A 22,783-nucleotide genomic window follows, 5' to 3' on the forward strand; every position below is an offset into this window, starting at 1 on the left:
ATTGTCAGTGGCAGCCATATTGCTGCTGTCGAGCGATTGTGACGTAAAGAGGCGGGCTTTGAGCCTCCTGGCCAACAGCTACAGTGTTCCCGCCTGTCAATTAAGTCAGCTGTGCCCATCATTAGAAGACTTGTAATCTAAATATCTTTGAAATTGCCGCTTTAAAAAAAATTCACCCCTGTACAGTGTGTGCTGATCGAGAAATGAGCTATCCAGACTACACTTATTTTTTGTACCAGGCTGTAAACATGTTTATTTCTGCTGTAAAGATCAGCTTTTTTGAATTGGTGTGTATGTGGTTTCTGGTACTTCCGGAGCCAGCCTCAAGCGGATCCTCGATGAACTGCAGTTTTTAGCACTTCTGAATTGGACACTATTTTTAGACCGGAGGTTGCCGCTTGATTTGTACCCTTGATGTGAAGCAGTTTGTAACTGTGTTTTGAAAGGTGCTATATAAATAAATGTATTATTATAATAATAATAATAATTATTATTATTATTGCTGTTCTTGTTGTTATTATTATTATTATTATTATTGCTATTCTTGTTGTTATTATTTTTGTTATTATTATTATTTTTGTTATTATTATTATTATTATTATTATTATTATTATTATTATTTTTATTATTGTTATTATTATTAATAATAATACTAATATTCCCAAATCCTACTTCATTAATTAATCACGCTGTTTGGCCCGTGCGTCCCTCCCCGGTTAGTAATGACGTAATGCTGCCTGTCAGTCAGTCAAACTCAGAGCAGGTCAGAAAGTGACCTGAACAGCTGATACTTTTTAACGTTACCTTCTGTAACATCATAGACAACAACACAACCAAGTGTCTAGTGTTACAGATAGTTAGCAGAGTTAGTTTACAGGTAGTATGGTAAAGGGATCAGCTGCTGGAGGTTCTCTGTGGTGGGGCTGTAAACTTGCTCTCCGCCCCCAGACTGAGTGTAGCTAGGCTAACAGTAAGAGGCTAACCGGATCCTGGAGGTCGGTAACTTATTCAGCTGCTTCAGGCTTTACCATGACAGCTGTGTCCCGGCGACACTTTCATATTCACTGTGTACGATAGACAGCCAGAGCAGTATGTCACTTTGGCTGAGGATTGTACTCAAGATAATGTTAGCTAGCTGAAACGTCGTTAGCTGTAGCAAAACAAGAGCTCCAGAGTCAGCTGACAGTCTGCTGTGAACACAGACCACAGATCAGGGATGGATCAACTCAAAGTAAAGGACCGCATTCTGGAAAATATCTCCATGTCTGTGAAGAAGGTGAGTGTTTCAGTGATTGTCAGCACTCTTTGTTTCTGTCACAGTGTGTATGTTGATATGTGAACATGTTAGGATCATACAGGATCTCCTTTGGTCCTCTTTAGTCTGACAAAAGGAGAACTTTTAAGTCGGGGGGGACACTGGAGCACGCTGTTCAGGAAGGGCCTTGCCCTAACTGACATAACCTACACACATCACCATCTATCTGCTACTAATGTTAAATCAGCACGTATGTTTTAACACCTTCAGTTCTCGATGCGATGTCCTAGTTTCTTTTTACAACCTTGGTGAACAATAGTGGCACCAAGCCCCTGTGTCTGCTCACTGCAGCATGTTGTAAACACAAGCAGCCATACTGCGGACCCACACTGGAAACACAAGGGTCAGTCTATACAGAACAGATCCTGGTCTTTAATTTATGTTTGATTCCAGCTGCTGAACCCCCTTCCCCTTAAATTTTTATATATATATGTATTTTTTTTAGTTTAGCTTTTCCATTGTACACACATACACCAAAACAAACGAACACATGAGACAAATAAGACAAATAAATAAACATTTAAACAAAAGAAAACAGGACAAGCAACACATACAAACAAGCGCTCTTTAAATAAAAGTAAGCTGATCGAAAATAAAAATAACACACATTGTTCTTCACCTCTCAAATGATGCCTCACTGCAACAACCACATATATGTGTATTTTAATATTTTAATATTTCTTAGTCCTTTCTCCTCTTAAAAATGTAACAGTCAGCTTTATATTGTTTGTACATTCAGTTTCCAAACTCATCAGTCATCATTTTGAATGAGCTTTCTCATTGTCTGTCTCAGTGAGTTATTATGAGGACTCTGCTAGTCCAGTAATTAGTTGATTGTGTTAGTTAACACCATCTTTGTATGAGCCCTGTAACCCTTCATTGAGAAACTTCAGTTTATTTTATTTTAACTATTACTAAAAGTTATCTTGTTCATTTCACGTGTTTCAATGGCTCATAAAGGATGTGGAAGTGCTTATGAAATGGTCTGCCTCATGCTCTGAGCAGTACAGTGTTTACCTCTGACAAACATTTCTTAGTCATGTGCAGAAAGTCATGGGATACAAAATCTCTTTCTTAGGGTCACAATCCCTCAAAGCTCCCCCAATTGCCAATTGTGTTAGTCAAGCATGAGGGTTACTTTGTACTCTATGTTTGGATGAAGTTTCAAACAATTCTTGAAGTCACTCAGAGTTGCAGTGTGGAGTTATTAGCAGCATTTGGCAGAACAGACTTATATGATATTCTTAAGTGTGTTTAAATGAGTATAATTACCTGAATGTAACAATCAGTTTAACTTTGAATGAGCCTTTTACACCAATCAGCCTTTTACACCAACCTTCACCTCCCACAGGTTCAGTGAATATCATTGATCCTCTCTGGAGTGTCACCTGTCAGTGGGTGGGGTATGTCAGGGGGCAGGTGAGCATTTCGTCCTTTAAGTGAAAGTGTTGGAAGCAGGAAAAACAAGCGTGGGGTGATCCTGGTCTGCAGTGGTGAATGTCTACCTATTGTGGTCCAAGGGAGGATGTTGGTAGGGATTACGGATGGGTGATGATTTTCGAATATTCGTTCACTTTGTAAAAATCGAAGAGTTACTTTGAATATTTTCTCATTTTAAAAGTAAAAATTTTCATCGTTTTCCCCGGTGTCTGGTTGTGACCAAGCGGCAACCTCCGGTCTCAAACTATGAAGCCCATGCGGAAGTGTTATAAACTAATGTAATTTTTTTTTCTAACGTGACCGTTCAGAAGATATTAAGATTCCGAGTTTTTGCCCAAATAAGGACAAGACTGACTTGACTCCCGGTCGGGAACACATGGCTATTGGCTAGGAGGCTCACACTACATCACACTCTGTCTGGTTGAGTTCCACATTGCCAATATGGCTGCTGCCGTCGGTTGGCTTCAAAGCAGCTCTCTGGAACAGATGGGTGACGTCACGGATACTACGTCCATATTTTATACAGTCTATGGTTGTGACACGATATTCCTGCCAGACGGTGGCGATAGAGAGTCTTAAAGCTGTTTGCTAATCACATTAAGTAATAGAAGAAGAAGAATATTAACCGCATTAAATAGCAAAAGAAGAAGAAAATGTTTGCGATAGTCGCAGTGATTTTTATTCAAATAATCGTCGAATAGATGCCATTGATTATTGAATAGTATTTTGGCTTGAATTGCCCATCCCTAGTAGGGATGTTAGATCAGCTTTTTTGGCCCTAATCCCGATCTGATTTTTAATATTGAATATTTGCCGATACCGAGTCCCGATCCGATACTTGTTTTTGCAGAGATAATAGTTGCAAAAGAGATAAGATTGTTTTTCCTTTAACAAAAATAAGTAATTAAAAATAACTAAAATATGTCTTTATGTGTATTCCATTTCATTTAATCTAGCATTGTTGTAAAACTCAATCTGTTTTACAAGCTCTGCTTTGTGGGTGTGTGATTCACAACGGCAGCATCTGGCTGCGAGATGGAGAAGGTAAATACTGGGAGTGACAGCGAAGTCGAAACACGCCCGGTTGTATGCCACTAGCTACGGAGTGACATGCCGACAGCTGCCGCTAGCTACGAGGATGCTAATGCTAATGTAACAGACTGTCCTTGTTTGGTTTATGTGTTCACCTTTTTGAACCATATGTCCCTGGAGAGTTACCGTAGGGTGCGTAGAGCAGATGTTTGTTCTGTGCCGTGTCTAGCGGTGCACATGTGAGTTCTACAATAAAATGTAAATCATGGCTTCAGTTCTACATCAATGTCCCATTTATCATTTTCTCATCATGTATGCACAGTTAAACAAACTCAGAACATTCAATTACAGTCGAGCCATCAGTTACAAATTGTGTTCAGTGACAGCTGACGTAAATGATCGGATGAGATGATCGGCTCAAATGCTGATCGCGATCAATAAAAAAACGTACACATCGGCTACGATCAGATAGTTGAGATCGGGATTGGGACATCCCTAGATGTAGGTGAACCAGGGACAGGGTCAGTGGCAAGGCTCATTAATGTGTGTGGGGATCGAAGGCTGGCCTGTGTGGTCCAATCCAACAGAAGAGCTACCAGAGCTCAAAATGCTGAAAACCTGAATGCTGGTTCTGATAGAAAGGGGTCTGAACACACAGTGATCACAGTTTGTTGTGTATGGGGCTAGGTGGCTTCAGACCGGTCAGGGTGTCCACCACTGAAAGCTCCTACATTGGACATGTAAGCATTAGAACTGGACCACAGAGCAATGGAAGAAGGTGGTGGAGTATAGGTTATATATTGTATGCTTTTTTGAACAGGAAGGTCTTGAGGTGCTTTTTAAACGAGTGAAGAGAGTCAGAGTTGCGGATGTTTGGAGGGAGAGAGTTCCAGAGAGTCGGGACAGAGATGGCACAGGTTCTGTCCCCCAAGGTGCTGTGCTTGGTCTTGGTGATAGGGAACAGGGGACAGGAAGTCGGCATCTGATGATCTGAGGCGGAGAGATTGGGAGTGACGTTTGAGCAGGTCGGTCAGGTATGAGGGGGCGAGGTTATTGAGGGCTTTAAGCAGGATCTTGAAGTGGATTCAGTGCTGTATGGGAAGTGTGATGTAAGCTCTGTAGCGGGGCAGCTGAGTTCTGGACATATTGGAGTTTTTGAAGGCCGTAGAGGATGTAGTCCAGTCTGGAGGTTATGAAGGCATGGATGAGTTCAAATTATTGACTCGGTCTCCAAATTCCCCAGATCTCAATTCAATAGAGAGTCTGTGGGATGTGCTAGATAACCACGTCTGATCCGGGGAGACCTCACCTCACAACTTCCTGAACTGCTGCTAAAGTCTTTGTGACAGCAACCCCTGAAACCCTTCTGAGGTCTGTTGAAGTCCACGTCTCATCAGGTCAGGACTGTCTTGCTTTTGATCTGATGAGAGAGGTCATTTTTGTATCCTACAGATCTCACCCTATGACTGGCTTTAAAGGAATCCTGCTTTGTGTGGCTGTCCGCTCATTAATGAGTGTGTATGCAGTAATTTAGAGCAGTAAATTCCTCAGATTAGTGTCATACTGCCTGATAAAGCAAAGTTCTCCCACTCACTGAGCCTCCCTGCCTCAGCCTCACTTTACTGCATTTTATTAGCTGTATACTCGTTTAAGTTCGGCTATAATGTTGCTGAAAGCAGATGAAACAATATTTAAAATGCCTGGGATGGTTCATCTGCATAGTCACATCCAAGGAGATAAAGTAAATATTCATCCCAGCATTTTAATTCACTGTGTCAGCTGACTCATTGCTCATCAGTGGAATTCCCCTTCTTTAATATCTTGATCTAACAAGTCATATATTCATTGGACTTTAACACATCAGTTAGCCAAAACACTCCCGTCACTGAATCCTTGTCAACACACTGTCTGCTCTTTATTTGGGCGGAGCATTTTCTCTGTTTAAAGCTTGGTTTAGCTGCTAATTAGCAAAGCAAGTGAAGGTGGAGACAGCTAGCTAAAACAGCCTGTGGTTCTCCTGGACCACCAACTTTAACACACCTCAGCTCGAGTGCAGGAAGAACACCAGATTGTGTAGCTTTGCTGTGTGTGCAAGTGACAGGTGGTTTATACATCATCTACCAAACTCAGATAGACAGAGATGATCGACGGAGGACAATCAACTACATTTACATCTCCAACACACAGACTTCAGCACAGACATGTTTCTTTAGACTTGTGCAGCAGCCAGCTTCACTCACTGCTGCTTTATGGGTTTCTTTGTCTTCAGTCTGGACTCGGCTGTAGAATTCCAAGCATAGCACTAAAACACACTCTTAGTGGATTCATGTCAGGAAAACGCCACCGCTGTGCCCTGAATTCCTTGTTCCACTGAATGAATTTGTTGCGCAGTCATAAACCTTTGGTATCACAGGCAGCAGCTTTGAATAATCGTTGAATAGATGCCAATGATTATCGAATAGTATTTTGGCTTGAAATGCCCATCCCTAATACAGAGGCTAGTCGTCATCACAGAGGTCGCTGGTTTGACTCCCGGCAGTGACCATTTCCTGCATGTCTTCCCCCACTCTCTACTCCCCATGTTTCCTGTCTCTCTTCAGCTGTCCTGTTAAATAAAAAGACGAAAAGTTCAATCAATCAATCAATCAAGCTTTATTTATGTAGCACCTTTCATACAAATAAAATGCAACCCAAAGTTCTTTACAGCGACCAAAAACAAGAAAGAAGCAGAAATGAAACAATGGCAAGACATATTAGGGGAAGATAATAATAATGATAATAATAAAACTAATAAGAATACAAATTAGAAATAAGAACAACATAAAATCAAATCAAATAAAATAGAGACTAATGCACACCAAAATAAAATATGTGTAATTAAAATAAGTTAAAGCATCAAAATTAAGAATAAAAATAGTTAAAATAAATAAATTTAAAAGGTAAGGATAAGAGTTGAAAAATAAAACTAAGGCTACAAATATCAATAAAACTGAGTAGATAAATAAAATTAAATAAATGAATGAATAAATACATAAAAATAGAATAAGATAACAGTTAAAATGACTAAAATAATAAAGCAACATTTAAATCAATATTATAGTAAAAGGTAGGTAATAAAATTGTTAAACCCTACATAAAAGCCAGACTGAATAAATATTTTTTTAGTTTACGTTTAAAAGTCTCAATATCTCTATCAGTGCATCTCAGATCCTCCGGCAGGCTGTTCCATAGTTTGGGAGCGTAGTGGCTAAAAGCAGTGTCACCAAATGTTTTAGTTCTGCTCTTAGGAACAGCTGAAAGAGAGGAGCCGGAGGATCTGAGAGACCTTTATGTACTAAAAGCATCTCTGAGATGTAGTCTGGTGCAAGGCCATACAAAAAAACAAAACAAAAAAACCCCAAAACTAATCCACACCAATAACAATAAAATATGTGTAATTAAAATAAGTTAAAGCATCAAATTAACATTAAGAATATAAATAGTTAAAATAAATCAATAAAAAAAGGGTAAGGATAAGAGTTGAAAATAAAATGAAGGCTAAAAATATCAATAAAACTTAGTAGATAAATAAAAAACAAATAGTTAAAATTAATAAAATAATAAAACAACATTAAAATCAATATAGAAGTAAAAAAAGTAAAGTAATAAAATTGTTAAACCTTTCATAAAAGCCAGACTTTCATTAACTCTATTTTAAAGATCTCCCCTTCATGATATAATTACTTTCACGTCTTCACATATAGAAACACCTTTGTACCTGTAACTGAAGTCAAAATGACACTTTCTACCACTAACACAACCATGTCTTTTTACAGTTGCAGAGTTACTTTGCAGCCTGTGAAGATGAAACCCCGGCAATCAGAAACCACGACCGGGTTCTTCAGCGCCTCTGTGAACACCTTGACCACGCTCTGCTGTACGGGTAAGAGGATTACTGGAAATGATTGCTTACTGGAGAAAGGAAGGATGCACGCTACGCCCTTTGGGCAAGCACAAGACCTGTTAGACTCCAGAATATTTACCTAGGTGTTGTTACTCGACATTCTCTGTGGAAATGTAGTTCTCTTCATCCCCTCGGCTCTTTTCACCCATGCATATAATATGATTGATTGTCCTCTACATTGCAGGCTGCAGGATATCTCTTCAGGCTACTGGGTCCTGGTCCTTCACTTCACCAGGAGAGAGGCTGTCCGACAGATAGATGAGCTCAAGCACATAGCAACTAACCTGGGACGAAGTAAGACAGCTCTGTCAGCTGCTCAAACACATTTACAAAACCAGTAATGCATCAGTCATTGATTTAAAGAACTCGTTTAATCTCTGTGTAGGCCGAGCTTGGTTATACCTGGCACTGAGTGAGAGTTCTTTAGAGAGCTATCTACGCCTCTTCCAGGAGAACCAAGGGTTACTACAGAAGTATTACTTCAAGTAAGGAACTCCCATCACACAGATGTTACAAGAAGAAGTTACATTGTTTTTCAGGGACTACTTTGTGTCATGCTTTGGAACATATTATTTAAGGAGTATGGCATTTTTGTAATGAGAAAGTGTTATTTACATTTAACTAAAAGTTTGTTTTACTTGTAGGAATGCACTAGTCTGCAGTCATGATCACCTCACACTATTTCTCACACTGGTGTCCGGCCTGGAGTTTATCCGTTTTGATCTGGAGCTGGTAAGCACATGTTTTATCACACTGTCAATAGAAATCTGTCTCTTACATGTAAGCGTCATGTCAGTGATGTTTCCAGGATGTGCCCTATCTGGATGTGGCCCCATACATGCCAGAATACTACAAACCCCAGAACCTGCTGGACTTTGAGGAAAGGTTGCCCAGCTCTGACAGCTTGTCCCTGCACTCCTTCACCTCCCTCACCTCCACAAACCTGGAGTGGGACGACAGCGCCATAGCCCCCTCCAGTGAAGGTGAGTTGGAGGGATGTCTTGATCCAATCTGAGTCCTTAAATGATTATCTAATCCAGTACTCCTTATATAATACAGATGAAGACTTCTAAATTTGGCATCCCTTTGTGTCCACATGCTTTTTGCTCCAGATACTAAGGGTCCTTGAGTCACAGATGTGATGTGAATAACTAAATATAATATCAAGATTTTGAATAACTAACTTAGGCTGACACAGATCTATAAGAAATGCTACATTATATGATTCCATATGATGATCCCTGACACTGATCCAAAAGTTGGATTCAAATCAAAAGTGATGCATTTTTCTTTACATGGCACAGTTATGTAAAAAGTGAATACATATGAGGAGATTCACAGTTGCTTTATGCAGCTCAAACAGACTCAAGTTGAATCCTTTCCAAAGGAGAAAGATGCTTTGATGAAGCAGGTTTGATCATCTCCTTTCATGTCCAGAGGAAGCACAAGATAAATGCCTCTTTCAAAAAGAAGCATTTTAAAAGTTGCGTCGTAAAGGCAGTGGTGGACAAAGTACACAGCTTCATTACTGAAGTCAAAGTATAGATCCCCCATGTAAAATATTACTCCAATACAAGTGAAAGTTACTCTGTCGAACTATTACTTGCTTTTAAAAATACTGAAGTGTTCAAAGTACTTTATAAAATATCTCAAAACTTTGCATTTTCACAATACATAAGTGCAGCCAAGAATACATAGGACTACATTCAGTTACATCATGTTTATTTAGAAACCATTACTTGAAATCTCTAAAAACTATACCATGGAATAAAAACAGACACTAAGTTACTCCAAACACAGACACCTTAGTTTGAAATGTTCATCTGGAGTTAAACAAATGTTACGTAGCTCAACACACTCTCTCAGGTTGGACTGTGAATGTTTGTATGTTTGTGCAGAGTGGGAAACAGAGAGAACATTTCAAACCATACATATCATTCTTCATTTCAAAAAACTCTAACACGGGCTGAAGATATGGACATGGGTGCTCAGGTGGAGAGTTCTAGCCATCATTACCACCTCTAAATGAACTGCCTGATCTGAGTGAAATCTGCTCTGTGTTTGCTCCACGTTCAACCGTGGAGACGCATGATATACAGGTACGACTAAACCACTGAGACAAACAGAACTACACAAACACAGTTTACTGTCTTAGGATCACATTTCAGAAAAGAGAAGGACATTCATGAGCTGACTTCAAAGATAAAGTAGTGAGTAACTAGAGCACTGATAGAAATGTAGTGGAGTCAAAAGTACAACAATTGTCTTCTAAATGTAGTGGAGTCAAAGTAATAAGTTCCCCAAAAACATAATACTTAAGTAAAGTACAGATAATTAAAAACTGTACTTAAGTAAATTTATTCTGTTACTGTCCACCACTGCGTAAAGGGAGATGAGACAGGCACTCAGTAGCTCAGATTTACTTGTCCTTGGATTAACCTCATCCACATTATAAGTGAAGTTGCAAGTGAAATTGCACGAGACAATGCAGAATTTGTAAGTAATGCAAAGTGGAAATTTGCCTCATTTTTGCTCTGAGCTTGGTTGTAGGGTTTGTTTAGGACATGTGTATAAAGCAGTACTAGTTTTTATTTCATTTCCAGCAACACTGTATCACCAGTTATATTTCTAATAATAGAAGGTTGACACGGAGTAACTGGTTTGACCGTCATGTGGACCCACACTAGCCTGTAATCTTAAATCATCATGTCCCCCCTCCTAAATAAGCCTCATGAAGTGTTAGTTCAGATGTGAATGTGTGACTCTCTGCTGAATGACAGTCTTTATTTTTAGGTTTATGATTTCATCAGGCCCTGCTGCAGTGTGATCACACACTCATATGCTTTGTCAAATTCATCCAGTGATGCCGAGCAGGTGGCATGTTAAAGCAGAATTGGTATTGATCCTTGCAAACTGTTGTGACTCAGATCATCAAATAAATCAGTCGCTGTGCGGAGGCTCATCGGTACAGAATGTGCTCATTGGGTCGATTGCAGCACTCTGTGAACGTTTCCCCATCGCTCCCCACAAAGTACTCTGTCAGTTTCCCTGTTTTAGTTCCCACAAGTCTATTCTTCCTCATTGGTTCTTTTGCTCCATAAATCATGTCATGTTATTTTTCTGTTTCTGCCATTGTCTCACTCTTCTTTCTCCACGACATCTCACTCTAATGTTGAATGTTATCCCTCCTTTTTTTTTAGATTATGATTTCGGTGACATCTTCCCCGTGTTGCAGTCATTGCCAAGTGCAGACTGGGAAGGTGGGACATTGGTCAACCCCTCCCCTTCCTGCATTTCCCTCCCTCCCTTCTCTCCCTCATATATGGCATGGATTCCCACAGTTTGTGCTAAAAGCATGCCAATTTTAACAAGAAGATATGTGTAATAGGGTCAAATGGTGCAGAAGACTGTACTAGAGGACATTGATACAAGCAGGATCTTAGGGACACAAGGCTTTGGTTTCTGGTAATGGGTTCAGCTGAGAGGCTTTGGTGTTTGGATTCTAAGTTTTGTGCCACCTGACTGTGTTACATGTGACAAACTAGCAGCTCAGTTAGTTGTTCTTCAAAAAAACAACAAACTTTGTTGACTATCATGGGAAAAAGTAATAAATAAACCCTCATAACTCCTACTCTTAAAATAGAAGAATAATCAAACTGAATGCCTTCTTTAGCCACTGGTGTGACAGTGTGCACACATTTTTATTTAAAGCTGGGGTTGGTAGTCAGATTTAGATCCACTTTTTGTTATACTGGTTAAATGATCTTTATGTCCCGATGGCAATCAATACATAATGTGTTCTTAAAAAAGAGCGAAAGAAAGCTGCTATCTACAGCCAGAGTAAACCTGGGAAAACACCAACCAATCCCTGCCATCAGGAGCCAAATGATGAAATCAATCAAATCCCGTCCTGCCGTTCTGCCCGCCTCCTGCAGAGCGTACATTTCATGTTTGTTTGTGTTTTTAACTTTCACTATGAGAATGTTTTGGTGTTTTCTTACTGCTGAGTGAGACATGAGTTGACAAAGTGCAAAACACAAACCATGTGCTGAGGACCGGTTTTGAATCAGTCACCATCATATGGTCGTGAATTAGTGGCGCACGTGCATGAGAGCGGGGGCGTCGTTTTGGAGGAGCTCCGAAGGGAGGGGGGGAGGTTAGACGGAGACCTGAGGAAATGCCACATTCAAGTTCATGCTAGTTTTCCATGACTACCAACCCTAGCTTTAAGCTTCTTGAAATTACATAAGCAAATGATCAAAGAACACGAGGAGGGAGGACCGCCCCCTAAATGTAAACCCCCTGAAAGTACACAATTACAATCATCAGGGGGGCCGGAGTAAAAGAACCTCAAAGTTTAGTCTGTAGAAGGCAAGTCTTACAATGACCCCTCAGCGTTCATTATTCATGGACTTTTTACAGAGGGCAGAACAATCTGCAGCAGTCGTCTCCTCTTTAAAATCTAACAAACTAAATCTGTCAGAAACACTGAATGAAGCATTTTCATGCAAAATGTGTTTCTACAAAACTTCTTAACGGGACTTGGAGGTCAGATCTTTGGCTGAGCCTTTTTCCCTCAGTACTTAAGATTTGACAGAAGTTCTCACCCAGTCCAGTGGTTTAATTAAAACACAGAGTGACTTTAACACTTAGAAATTAGTTAGCCAGTAAACATGCTGTAAATCGTGGGTAAAGCAAAGGTAAAACATGGGACTCCAGTGAGTGGATTGGAGCTTGGTGTGGTGCTTAACTAAAAGTGAAAGGCAACAGATAGACAAAGCTTCATGTTAAGCAGCCCAATCCAATGGCTCTGACTAAATCCTGAGTCCCGTTCAGTCCTCAGAGTGTCATGGTCCATGGTAAGTTTTTAGTTCAGTTTGGACACACACCCACAGGTCTTTGGTGCAGTGAAGAGTCAGTATTGGGTGGGTCCATGGTACTGTCATGTTTGCATGTGTTGCTCATGGGAATGATTCTAACGCTCACTTTGCTTTGTTTTCTACTACAGCAAGAAAATGCCTGATGTAACTGGTGCTTTCCTCGTCCACTCTGTCTCCATTACATTGTGTTAACTGTTTGTCTGGTGTATGTTTTTTTTGTAATATCTGTTTCTGTGCGAAATGTGGCAATGGCATGGGCTCAGCTCATTTGCAGTGTGAGGTAACAATTTGAATACTTTATTAAGGCCATGGTGTGCAAAAAGCAATTTCATACCCCATCATTTGTTGTTGTAAGCTGCTGCTAAATTAAATATGCACATCTGTTTATTTTACGCTCTAAGTTTAAACTTGTAAAAGCCATTGTGTTCAGTTTTAATGATGGATAACCAATGAATACAAACAATTTGATTCCTTCAATTGATATTATATATATACTTGTTTATCATGACTGATCTCCCTATCTTTGGCCTTATCTACTGCAAAGGAAGCTGCAGCCTGTGCACATACTTGATGTCCTCTGCATCGCATTTCTTGCCTTTCCTTCTCTGCAAAAGAACTACAAAGTGCACTGCAGCCTCTAACATTTTTTTGTGTGCAAAGCTGATGATGATGCTGATGAAGAAATACACAAAGTTTTTGTGGAACTGTCTCGTTGGTTGACTTTACTGGGGAAAGAACGTTGTAAACACAATTGACAATAATAACTCTACTCTAAATTACTTCTAAATTCATCACTGGTCTTACAACGAGACGGTACCAAAAATTATGTGTATTTATGTCCAAATATGTGATTGTAATGAGATCATAATTGGTGTCTTGGTGCTTTTCATGGCAGAGGGAGACCTGACCGACCAGGCCAGCTGCCCGCGATCCAGTGGCTCTGATCCACAGACGGTCATCAGCGACACCGTGGTCCTCCCTGCAGGCCCCGTCAGTGTAAGGGGTGCAGCTCATCCCTCCGCTCACAGCCCCACTTTCAGACACAACCCCTTCAATGAGGACTCAGACACCAACACTACCAACACCTCAGCCGACATCACGCCAGTTCACGTGGCCAGCCGCCATTACACCATCACCCCCACTAATGGAGATGACGCAGAGAATGCCAGCAATGAGCTGGAGGTTATCAGGTACACATGTTACAGCTTTGGTGTCTGGCATGTAGGCTCACACTCTTCCTGCACTGTACCCAGTCCAGACAGTGTTTCATGAATGTTTCCCTTTAAAACTGTGACGGGGGTTTGGTTGATAGTCAAACTAAATCCATTACCATGACCACCATCTTTCCAATCTGCCATACAGTAGCTGTAGCACTAATCAAGGTTGAAGTTTGCAAAAGAATAGATTTCTAAAGCTAAGATGTAGAATTGTGATTGGTTTGGACTCTTGACCCTGTCAAGTAATTAGTGCGACCTGGCACACAGAAACACCACAGTGAGGACATGCAGACATTTACCCAATAGCAATGTCAGATAGGGCTGGGCGATATTGAAAAAGATGTTATCACGATAAAATATTTTATATCAGTCGATATTGATATTTATCACAATAAATATCAAATCATTATTTCATTTATATTTAAAGGCAGATTTTTGGTCCTGAGTGAAAGTTGAAGAAACCAGACGGTTTGTGAGTTTGTATCTGGATTTAGTTTTCTGATGAGCTTCTTGAATCCATCATTTCTCACAATGCTAACAGGAAGCAGGTCTTCAGTGTAAAATGAGATTTTTGTGAAGTTTTAGTTTATAGATTCTTATTTTTCTCAGATTGAGGTTATTTGCATAATTTGATTTCAATTTGCAACAAAGATATATCAAATTGTATTCTGTGTATTAGTTTAAAGAGTATTGTTTTGAGTTGTGCATTACGATGTAACTTACTAAGGTTACTAAGGAATACTGGCAGAGTGATGTTGTTTCCCACAGTGCAGTGAATGCATCACAGTTATTCAGTGTTCAGTTGTCCTACGGTCGCGGTGGACATTAAATGTGTTAGAAATGCACAGCAGAAGTTGTCTCTGTGCTCTTCCTTTACCTTCATCCTGAAAGTATATTTAATGAAGTGTATGAAGTTAACAGTTAACGCAGAGTTGACTCAATGTCAGACTAACGACTCTGCTTTGAGCTGGTAGGATTTGAGTTTTCTTCAGTGTCTTCAGTGTTTACATTCCACTCCGAACGTCTTTTAGCCCCGCCTACCTCTCACCCTGCGACATGATTGGCTGTTCAATGTTGTCTTCTTCTGTCTAATGTTGGATGGCATTTTCAGTGGTTGGGGGGTGTAATTTTATGTTTATTTATATCAAATTTTTATCAAACATTTGTCATATTTATATCAAGAAAAATTATTTCACTATAATTATCATTATCAAATTATAGCACAGCCCTAATGTCATATCTGTCTGATGAAAAAAAAAGCCAAACTACATCAGTGTGGGTCTGAAATCACATTATATTACAACTGAAGAGCTACAGCTAACCTCTCTGATCTTTCAGGATGGCCAGGCGGAAGAAACCAGCCAAGAAACGTCGAGGGAAGGGCTCTACAGATTCTAGCAGCAGTATTCATAACTCTGTCTCCTCTGAGCATGTAGAGATAGACAGCGGCCTCCTGGTCTCAGAGGATGCAGAATCATTAAACTGCTCCGCTTTCCACCTGGAAGCAGACGGGGATGTGAGGAGAAGCAGGGTGGGATCAGAGGTTGTTGAGGAAGGAGATGAAGATGGAGTGGAAGGCCTCCTGCGGCTACCACAGATGACGGACACCTCCATGGACACGGTGGGCCAACCGCTCCGTGATGTCATGGATCGGCTAAATGGGGCTCTGGACAGGGAGGAGGAGCCCTGGGAGCATCTAGAGGAGGAAGGAGAGGAGAATAAGAATAAAGGCTGTAACCACGGCTCTGAATCCCCTCCACAGCAGCCCTTTCGAGAGGACACAGGGGGCGAGCCACCTGACCGGGCCCAGGGAGAGATGTGTCTCTCTCCACTTGCCACAAGCCCCAATTTCATGCAAGCCTCCTCCACCACATCTACAGACTTATGCTGCTTTACCCCCAACAGTCCAAACTCTGCTCCCACGTGTGGTGGCTACTATGACATTACAGGGCATTGCCAGTCGCAGACTCTTTCAGGTGGCCTTGATGATGAAGAACAGGCAGAAGCGCCAGCAGGACAGAGACCAGACATGAGGACTCAAGAGAACACAGAAGAAGGAAAGGAAGCAGATTCAGAAGAACTACAAGAGGAGAGGCTGAGTCCCTCTGAAAGCTCTCATCCTGCAGAGTTTAAGTAAGCGTACCCCCTCATAACCACATGCTTTTGTTTGGAGTGTTGTTGATGGTGTGACTGATGTTTGTCAATATTCCTGTTTCAGGGTGGACAACAATCACTTGCTTCTTCTCATGATTCATGTATTCAGAGAGAATGAGGAGCAGCTCTTTAAGGTAAAGACTCATTTGTGCTCTTTGAATCTGTTGAAGAAATGTTAATGTGTTTCTGTTGGATCTGAATTATAGTTTTCAAAATGACACGATGAAAACTGTTAAGAAACAGGTGCTTCAGTATCGTCTTTAACTGCTAACTGCTAACTAGTTTGTTGTGTACATTATGCTGAAAGTTATCCTCTTTTAAAGGTCTTGAATTGTGTTTTGTGAGAAGTGGTTTGAAGACTGTTGCTCAGTGGAAGTGTTGAAAGCATCATTGCACCAATTTCCTCTGCAGAAGCTTGTACTGACTTCTGCAGCAGTTTTTAATGTGTTTAATGTGTTTAAGATTTTTTATTTTTTTTCTCTCCTCTTGTCTGCATATATATTTTTGGTTTGTGTCATGTTTGTCACAAACTGTCAAATATTAATGCAACTTATTCTTTTTCTTTTGTGCTTGTGACTGTGTGCATGCGACCATCACCATCCCTCTTAGAACTCTGGCCTATCTTTTAATGACAGCTATATCATGTTCTGTAAAAGAGGGCGTGCACACCTAGGTGGACCAAAAAAAAAAAAAAAATAGATATATGTAGATATATTTAAGGTCAGAGATAATTACAGTGGTATGCAATGCATGAGGAAAAACATAAAGTGTATTATCTGTAACAGCTCCTAACACTGAGCTTTAGCCTGAATCCAGTAGATAGGACCATCACTGCTTTCAAAATCAAGGGTTAGGGTTCAAATGTTAGTCACTTTTTATTTATTCATATGTATTTATTTATTTGTTTATTTATTTATTTAAGTATAGCATCTTAGTTTCTTTTAAATGTATTTTATTTTGGTGAGTTTAATTTCCTGTGTTGAGTTTTCGCATCTTATTTTCCCTCCAGTGTTTCCTCATAAGATATCATGAGAGCGTTTCCTCAGTTCGTGCAGAAACTTATTTTTTATTTATTTATTTATTTTTTATTGTTTTTATTATTATTGTTGCATATATTGTGTTCTTAACCTTAGGATTGTGGGGTGGGTTTGGGGTCGGGGCTGGGGTTGGGATAAGGATGGGGGGGTCTCTTTATTTTTATTTTTATATATATCTTTCCTTTTATTTATTTATTCTATTTTAAGGTGTTTTTATGTGCAGCACTTTGTGTTACAAAGTCTGATTGAAAAGGAAGGTTTAAAACAAGATGAAAACTGCAGTTTCTGACACGTCACTGAACTGGTGTTTTTTCAGATGGTGAGAATGAGCACGGGCCACATGGAGGGGGATCTACAGCCGCTCTACCTGCTGCTGACTGACTGTTACATTTACCTGCTTAGAAAAGGTGAGTTGCTAAAAACACAACATGTGTTTGTCTTTTTTTATTCTCTGAGGTCAAAACTGAGAATCACATTATGTTTTACAAGGTAGTTAAAGCATTGATGTCTTAGCTTCTGCACATGCAATAAAGCTAGCCTGCGGTCATCCTGTTCCCATTCTACCTTGTTTGCTCTTCTCTTCAAATGAAAATGCAAGTCATGCAGAGAGACAGACACAGGTTGCCTGAAGCATACATTCACAAAGCTTGATGATCTGATGATGCACATATCAACATGTTAACAAGGAGAGTTTGTGTTTCCACATCCAGCACTAAGTCTGAGCTTTTCCCCCTGAATACCCTGCAGTACTGAGAGTTTCTTCTACTGTATTTGTTGACTTACACCATGTGGGTGAAGTGGGTGATCATTCTTGATAAGGTTGCTCTGTTGGCAGATAATACATCCTCCCACTATTCGAATGCGCCATCCCAGCCTGGATCACCCTCTCAGACCACCAACTTCCCCATTAACAGTTAATACAGAACAAAGCACTTAATCTGGCACACAGACTCCCACCCTTCATCAGCAACCACTACATCCATTCCATATCAGGCATCCAAACCATCAAACAGCGACACCAAGCAATAGCCCTGAGATTCCTATCATCTGCAACAAACAACCCTGCCCTTCATTAAGCCATCATGGAAACACACACCACAGTCAACACCCCCCTGTCCTTCATCATTCAACTTCAAAAAGACCTCCACACACTGAATCCTCCATAAACCAGAAACCTCTGCCCAACCAATGCTGCCTGAGCTCATACAACACATCATAAACACACACACATATACACAGTACACTTAATACATGAAACACACATACATTAACAAACACACACACTCTTACTCTTTTTTTTCACTACTTTAGTATATTTTATTTTCCTAATTCCTTGTTCTTTCCTTTCCTTTCTTTTCTCTCTTTTTCTTCACCTTCTCTTTATTTCTTTACCTCTTTATTTCTCTACTTCCTTATTTCCTTATGCATTTATTTTGGTTCCTTGGTCCACAGTAACCTGTAACCTCTTGAGTCCTCTGCCTCCCTCCTCCTCCTTTCACCACAGATCCAGAATGGATAGAAAAGGGTAAAAAAAAACCTGAACTGTCCCACCAGGCTCAAGAACCACCTTGCCTTCAGATGATATTGTACAGTAACAAATACTAACTGCAGTTTTTTTTTTATGTGATTGTTCTCCACAGGTGCAGCAGAAAAGCCCTACACAGTGGAGGAGGCTGTTTCTTATAATGAGCTGGACTATCTATCAGTGAGTGTCCTGCTGCTCTGCTTGTGCTCCACATACTCTTTGTTTACAAACACTTTAATGTTATCTTTTTGCAGCCATCTAAGGGTCTCAATAAGTAGTTCAAGGTGGAGTGAAATATTATCCATTTGGACTCTGACAGCTGAGAGTCAGTTTTTCACTCTGCTTTATTTGCTCTGATTCTGCGTACCTTCAGGTGGGCCTCGACCAGCAGACTGTGACGGTGGTTTGCACCAACAGACGAAGAAAGTTCCTGTTGGACACAGCTGATGCTTCTCTGACTGTGTAAGTGTACCTGTATATCTATACCTCATGTTTCTTTATGCTGTGAAACTTAAGTGGATTAATGTATCCTGTGTTACTGCATGTTGCATGTAAACCTGTAAGTATCGACTTCTCATGTAGATCTGTGACTCTAACAATCCTTTTTTGCCTCCAGCTGGTTCCTGTCCGTTCTGAAGTCCGCCATGGTAAAGGGTTGTCGTGAGCCTCCTTACCCCTCTGTTTTGACTGATGCTACCATGGAAAAACTGGCTCTCACCAAGTTTGTCTCCCAGGAATCTCACTGTGAGGTAACGTCATGTTCCAGTTCACATCTTCTTTTTAAGGTTTTTATTCAATTCACGGTCAAACATGTAAAAAATAATCAACCTGAGAATGACTAAATCTGGACTCCTCTAGGTTTGTCTGATTTTCAAATCAGTATTTAAAAAGAAGGATCCTGTTTCCCCAGGTACCAGATGTGTCTATCCAACTGTATTCACTGGTTCATTGGGAGGATCCTATGGACATGGCTTTGTCACCCCAGGGTGACCCATTAAGGTCAGGGGTACCGGCCAGCACCAAGGAGGGAACTCTGCAGTACCGGGCTGGAACCACTTACCTGGGCAAAGAGCTGTGGAAAGGCTGCTACCTCGTCCTCAGGTAGGGGCCGGTCATACACATCATTAGTGCTTTAAGCTCAGTATGTTCCTTTAAATATCTTGTAAATATTGACTTTGGTGGGAATGTCTCTTTTCTTCACACATACACTGAAATGCATTCATGTCACTTGTAAGACTGAAATCTAAACATGAGTTCTATCATACTTCCCAGTACCTGCCTCCATAAATCACTCTTATATTGAGGAAATATGTTAGTTATATAGTTTTTCTTGCTATAATTTATATTGCTCGCCACACTGAAGCTTCAGCTTTGTGTTGTCTGATGAAGTGAATCCAAATGATTGTCCTCTTTTCTTGCAGCAACGGGATTCTGTACCTGTATTCAGAAAGAACTGACGTGACACCTGTGATGTCGGTCACTATGGGGTAAGCTTTGATTTGCTGAAAGATATCCTGCTTTCAGTACTGATAAATTACTTAGTTTGCCAAAGGATATTAATTGCAATGTATGTAATGTACATACATATGTATGTCAGCTGCAACATGCAGAAGTACCTGGATACCTTGCAGTTTGAAAGCAAGCATGCTTTATTGACTTTTCTCACCAACAAAATTGCAGAAAAAATGAAGGACAAATGAATTATATCAGGATTTCTTTCAATCAATCAGACTTTATTTATAAAGCGCCTTTCATACAATGACATTGTAACAAAAAGAAAATAAGATGCTTTACTTAAAATAAATAAATAAAATAAAATAAAATAAATAAAAAGTGAATAAAATTTGAACTAGATAATAATAAATAAATAAAATAAATAAGAAGTGACTCAAATTTGAACTAGATAATAAATAAATAAATACAATAAATAAGAAGTGACTCAAATTTTAACTAGATATTAAATAAATAAATAAAATTAAATTAAATAAATGAAAAGTGACTACAATTTGAAATAGATAATAAATAAATAAATAAAAAATAAAATAAAATAAAATAAAATGAATAAAAAGTGAACAAAATCTGAAATAGATAATAAATAAATAAAGTAAGGTTAAATAAACCTGTTATAACAATAAAGCTCAGTTAAAAGCAAGACTGAAAAGGTCGGTCTTGAGTTTGCTTTGAAAAATGTTTGTGCTCTTTGAGTCAATTAAATAACCAAGAACAAGAAGAAGAATCACTGTGCCTGTGAATATACTTCTACATTGTATAATACACAAATAGTTTAAAACTACTTACGCTCCTAAATTCCTACTGCAAGCAAAATACCTACTTTGGGAGGTCAACTACAGAACATACTATCATGAGAACAGAAAGTATGTTAGAGAAGTTGTATCATAAAACAAAGTGTTAAATGCCTGAATAGAAGACATTTTGACTTTCATTTGTCATTGAAGGAACAGACAGCAGGTCTTTCAGAAAGCATTCACAAACAAGGACAATAGAAAGTGAAAGCAGCTTAAAGGAATCCATCCATTACTCACTTCTTATTTTACTCCAGTTCCTTTATTTGCTGTAACTTCTCAAAGACCTTATGTGAGAGGGACCTTATGTGAGTGGTAAACTCCAGCATGCTAACTTTCATGCCTCATTTTTTTCACAGAGGAGAACATTGTGGCGGCTGTCGGCGTTCAAACAGCACGGAGCATCCTCATGCCTTCCAGGTCATCCTTACAGAGCGGCCTCCGCTGGAGCTCAGTGCGAACAATGAGCAAGACATGGCTGATTGGATGCAGCTTCTCTGTCAGTCCGTCTCTAAAGGGGTACGTGAATACACCGTTTGTTCAGCCAACATATGTGTGACATTTTATATTGCTGATATGAATGTTTCACCACATGTTCATTCATTGCTTTAAATTGAGGCATAATTGTGCACAAGGCTTTATTCTGTGACTGGGTCTGCAGCATGAGAGATTAGCTGCGCGCGCACACACACACACACACACACACACACACACACACACACACACACACACACACACACACACACACACACACACACACAGACTCAAACTCTCACACTCAAGACCAAACACATGACCCCTTTCAGTTAACACCTGACAGACGTAAAGTGTTCAACAGTGAAGGTTTGACTGTTCAGGACTGAATAATGTTGATGTATAACAGTATATAAAACAAGTACATCACATTGTCTTGTTGTAATACACAAAGCATTCATTGTGAAATCCCCCACAGTGCTGTGTGTAGACTCAAGCAGAACTCATCAGACAAGTCTGACTGCATTTCTTCACAGCTTTGAAGTAGAAATTAGCAGAGAGGTCTTAGTGCAGATAATCTCCTCAGGCATGCACTTTTCAAGATTTACAGCCTATTTTCCCTTAAAAACCCAAATTACTGTTCTCATTTTGTGAAAGATCATCCAGTTCTCTTATGCACAATACAGTTTGGATGTATAAGAAATGTATGTTTAAGAATGTTCTTGCTCTCCCTACAGGTTATACCCCAAGGTCTGGCCCCCACGCCTTGTATCCCATGTTGTCTGGTGGTGACAGACGGGAAGCTGCTCACTTGCCATCAGGACTGCCAGACCAGCTTTTTCCGTTCATTGGGCAGCGCCGACATCTGTGATGTCACAGCTGTCAGCCTGGAGGCCAACAAGGAGTACTGTGTCATTGTGAGTGTTGAGATGAGCCTGAATTGATCACTTATTAATGAGTGTGAGGAGTTCACCGGGGCGCGACACACCCAGGCCAGAAATGTAAAAGTTATTTCAAGCAGTGATCTCCAGACGGGTCCTTAAAAATATAAACAAGCTGAGATGCTCAGAGAGAATCTCAACAGAGCAGATGGAGCAAGGCAGGAAGTCAGGCACCAAAACAAAATGAAAACATCCGGTTAATTTTCAGAATAAAACACTCTGTGTTATCACCAGATCTTATTTCACTTAACTACAACAACAAACCGTCATGATGAGCGGAGCCAGGCCTGAAGTCAACAGGTCAGAGGTTTTCAGAGGACCAGAAAGACAACATGGATGAGGAGAGGAGGAGGAGAATCCTTGACTCAGTAATGACTGCAGGAAAACCTCAGTCACATGACTCCAGCTGTCCGGCGGTCCGGTTCCGTGCTGCGTTCTGAAAACACAACTGGTGGATGTTGACGGACGAGAGAGCATGGAGCCGAACTGCAGCAGATGGGAGACGGACCGGACACTGATCTG

At 40.1% G+C, this 22,783-nt stretch overlaps 1 protein-coding gene across 2 annotated transcripts in view; it reads left to right on the plus strand.

Moving 5' to 3' along the window:
* Window positions 1-729: 729 nt before the first annotated feature.
* Window positions 730-22,783, plus strand: part of plekhm2 (pleckstrin homology domain containing, family M (with RUN domain) member 2) — a 28,317-nt gene continuing 6,263 nt past the window's right edge. The window contains exons 1-18 of one of the 2 annotated variants that reach the window (XM_034695438.1): window positions 730-1,276; window positions 7,603-7,709; window positions 7,915-8,024; window positions 8,116-8,215; window positions 8,375-8,462; window positions 8,539-8,713; window positions 10,931-10,990; window positions 13,506-13,800; window positions 15,166-15,960; window positions 16,046-16,115; window positions 17,335-17,425; window positions 18,659-18,723; window positions 18,917-19,005; window positions 19,160-19,292; window positions 19,454-19,644; window positions 19,965-20,030; window positions 21,206-21,365; window positions 22,058-22,237. In XM_034695438.1, coding sequence (XP_034551329.1) covers window positions 1,217-1,276; window positions 7,603-7,709; window positions 7,915-8,024; window positions 8,116-8,215; window positions 8,375-8,462; window positions 8,539-8,713; window positions 10,931-10,990; window positions 13,506-13,800; window positions 15,166-15,960; window positions 16,046-16,115; window positions 17,335-17,425; window positions 18,659-18,723; window positions 18,917-19,005; window positions 19,160-19,292; window positions 19,454-19,644; window positions 19,965-20,030; window positions 21,206-21,365; window positions 22,058-22,237 — 2,835 coding nt within the window. In that variant the 5' untranslated portion in view covers window positions 730-1,216. The remainder of the gene's footprint in view (window positions 1,277-7,602; window positions 7,710-7,914; window positions 8,025-8,115; window positions 8,216-8,374; window positions 8,463-8,538; window positions 8,714-10,930; window positions 10,991-13,505; window positions 13,801-15,165; window positions 15,961-16,045; window positions 16,116-17,334; window positions 17,426-18,658; window positions 18,724-18,916; window positions 19,006-19,159; window positions 19,293-19,453; window positions 19,645-19,964; window positions 20,031-21,205; window positions 21,366-22,057; window positions 22,238-22,783) is intronic. The other variant, XM_034695439.1, reaches the window with a different exon arrangement.

Source organism: Notolabrus celidotus, chromosome 11, assembly GCF_009762535.1.
Source record: "Notolabrus celidotus isolate fNotCel1 chromosome 11, fNotCel1.pri, whole genome shotgun sequence".
Classification (NCBI taxonomy): domain Eukaryota; kingdom Metazoa; phylum Chordata; class Actinopteri; order Labriformes; family Labridae; genus Notolabrus; species Notolabrus celidotus.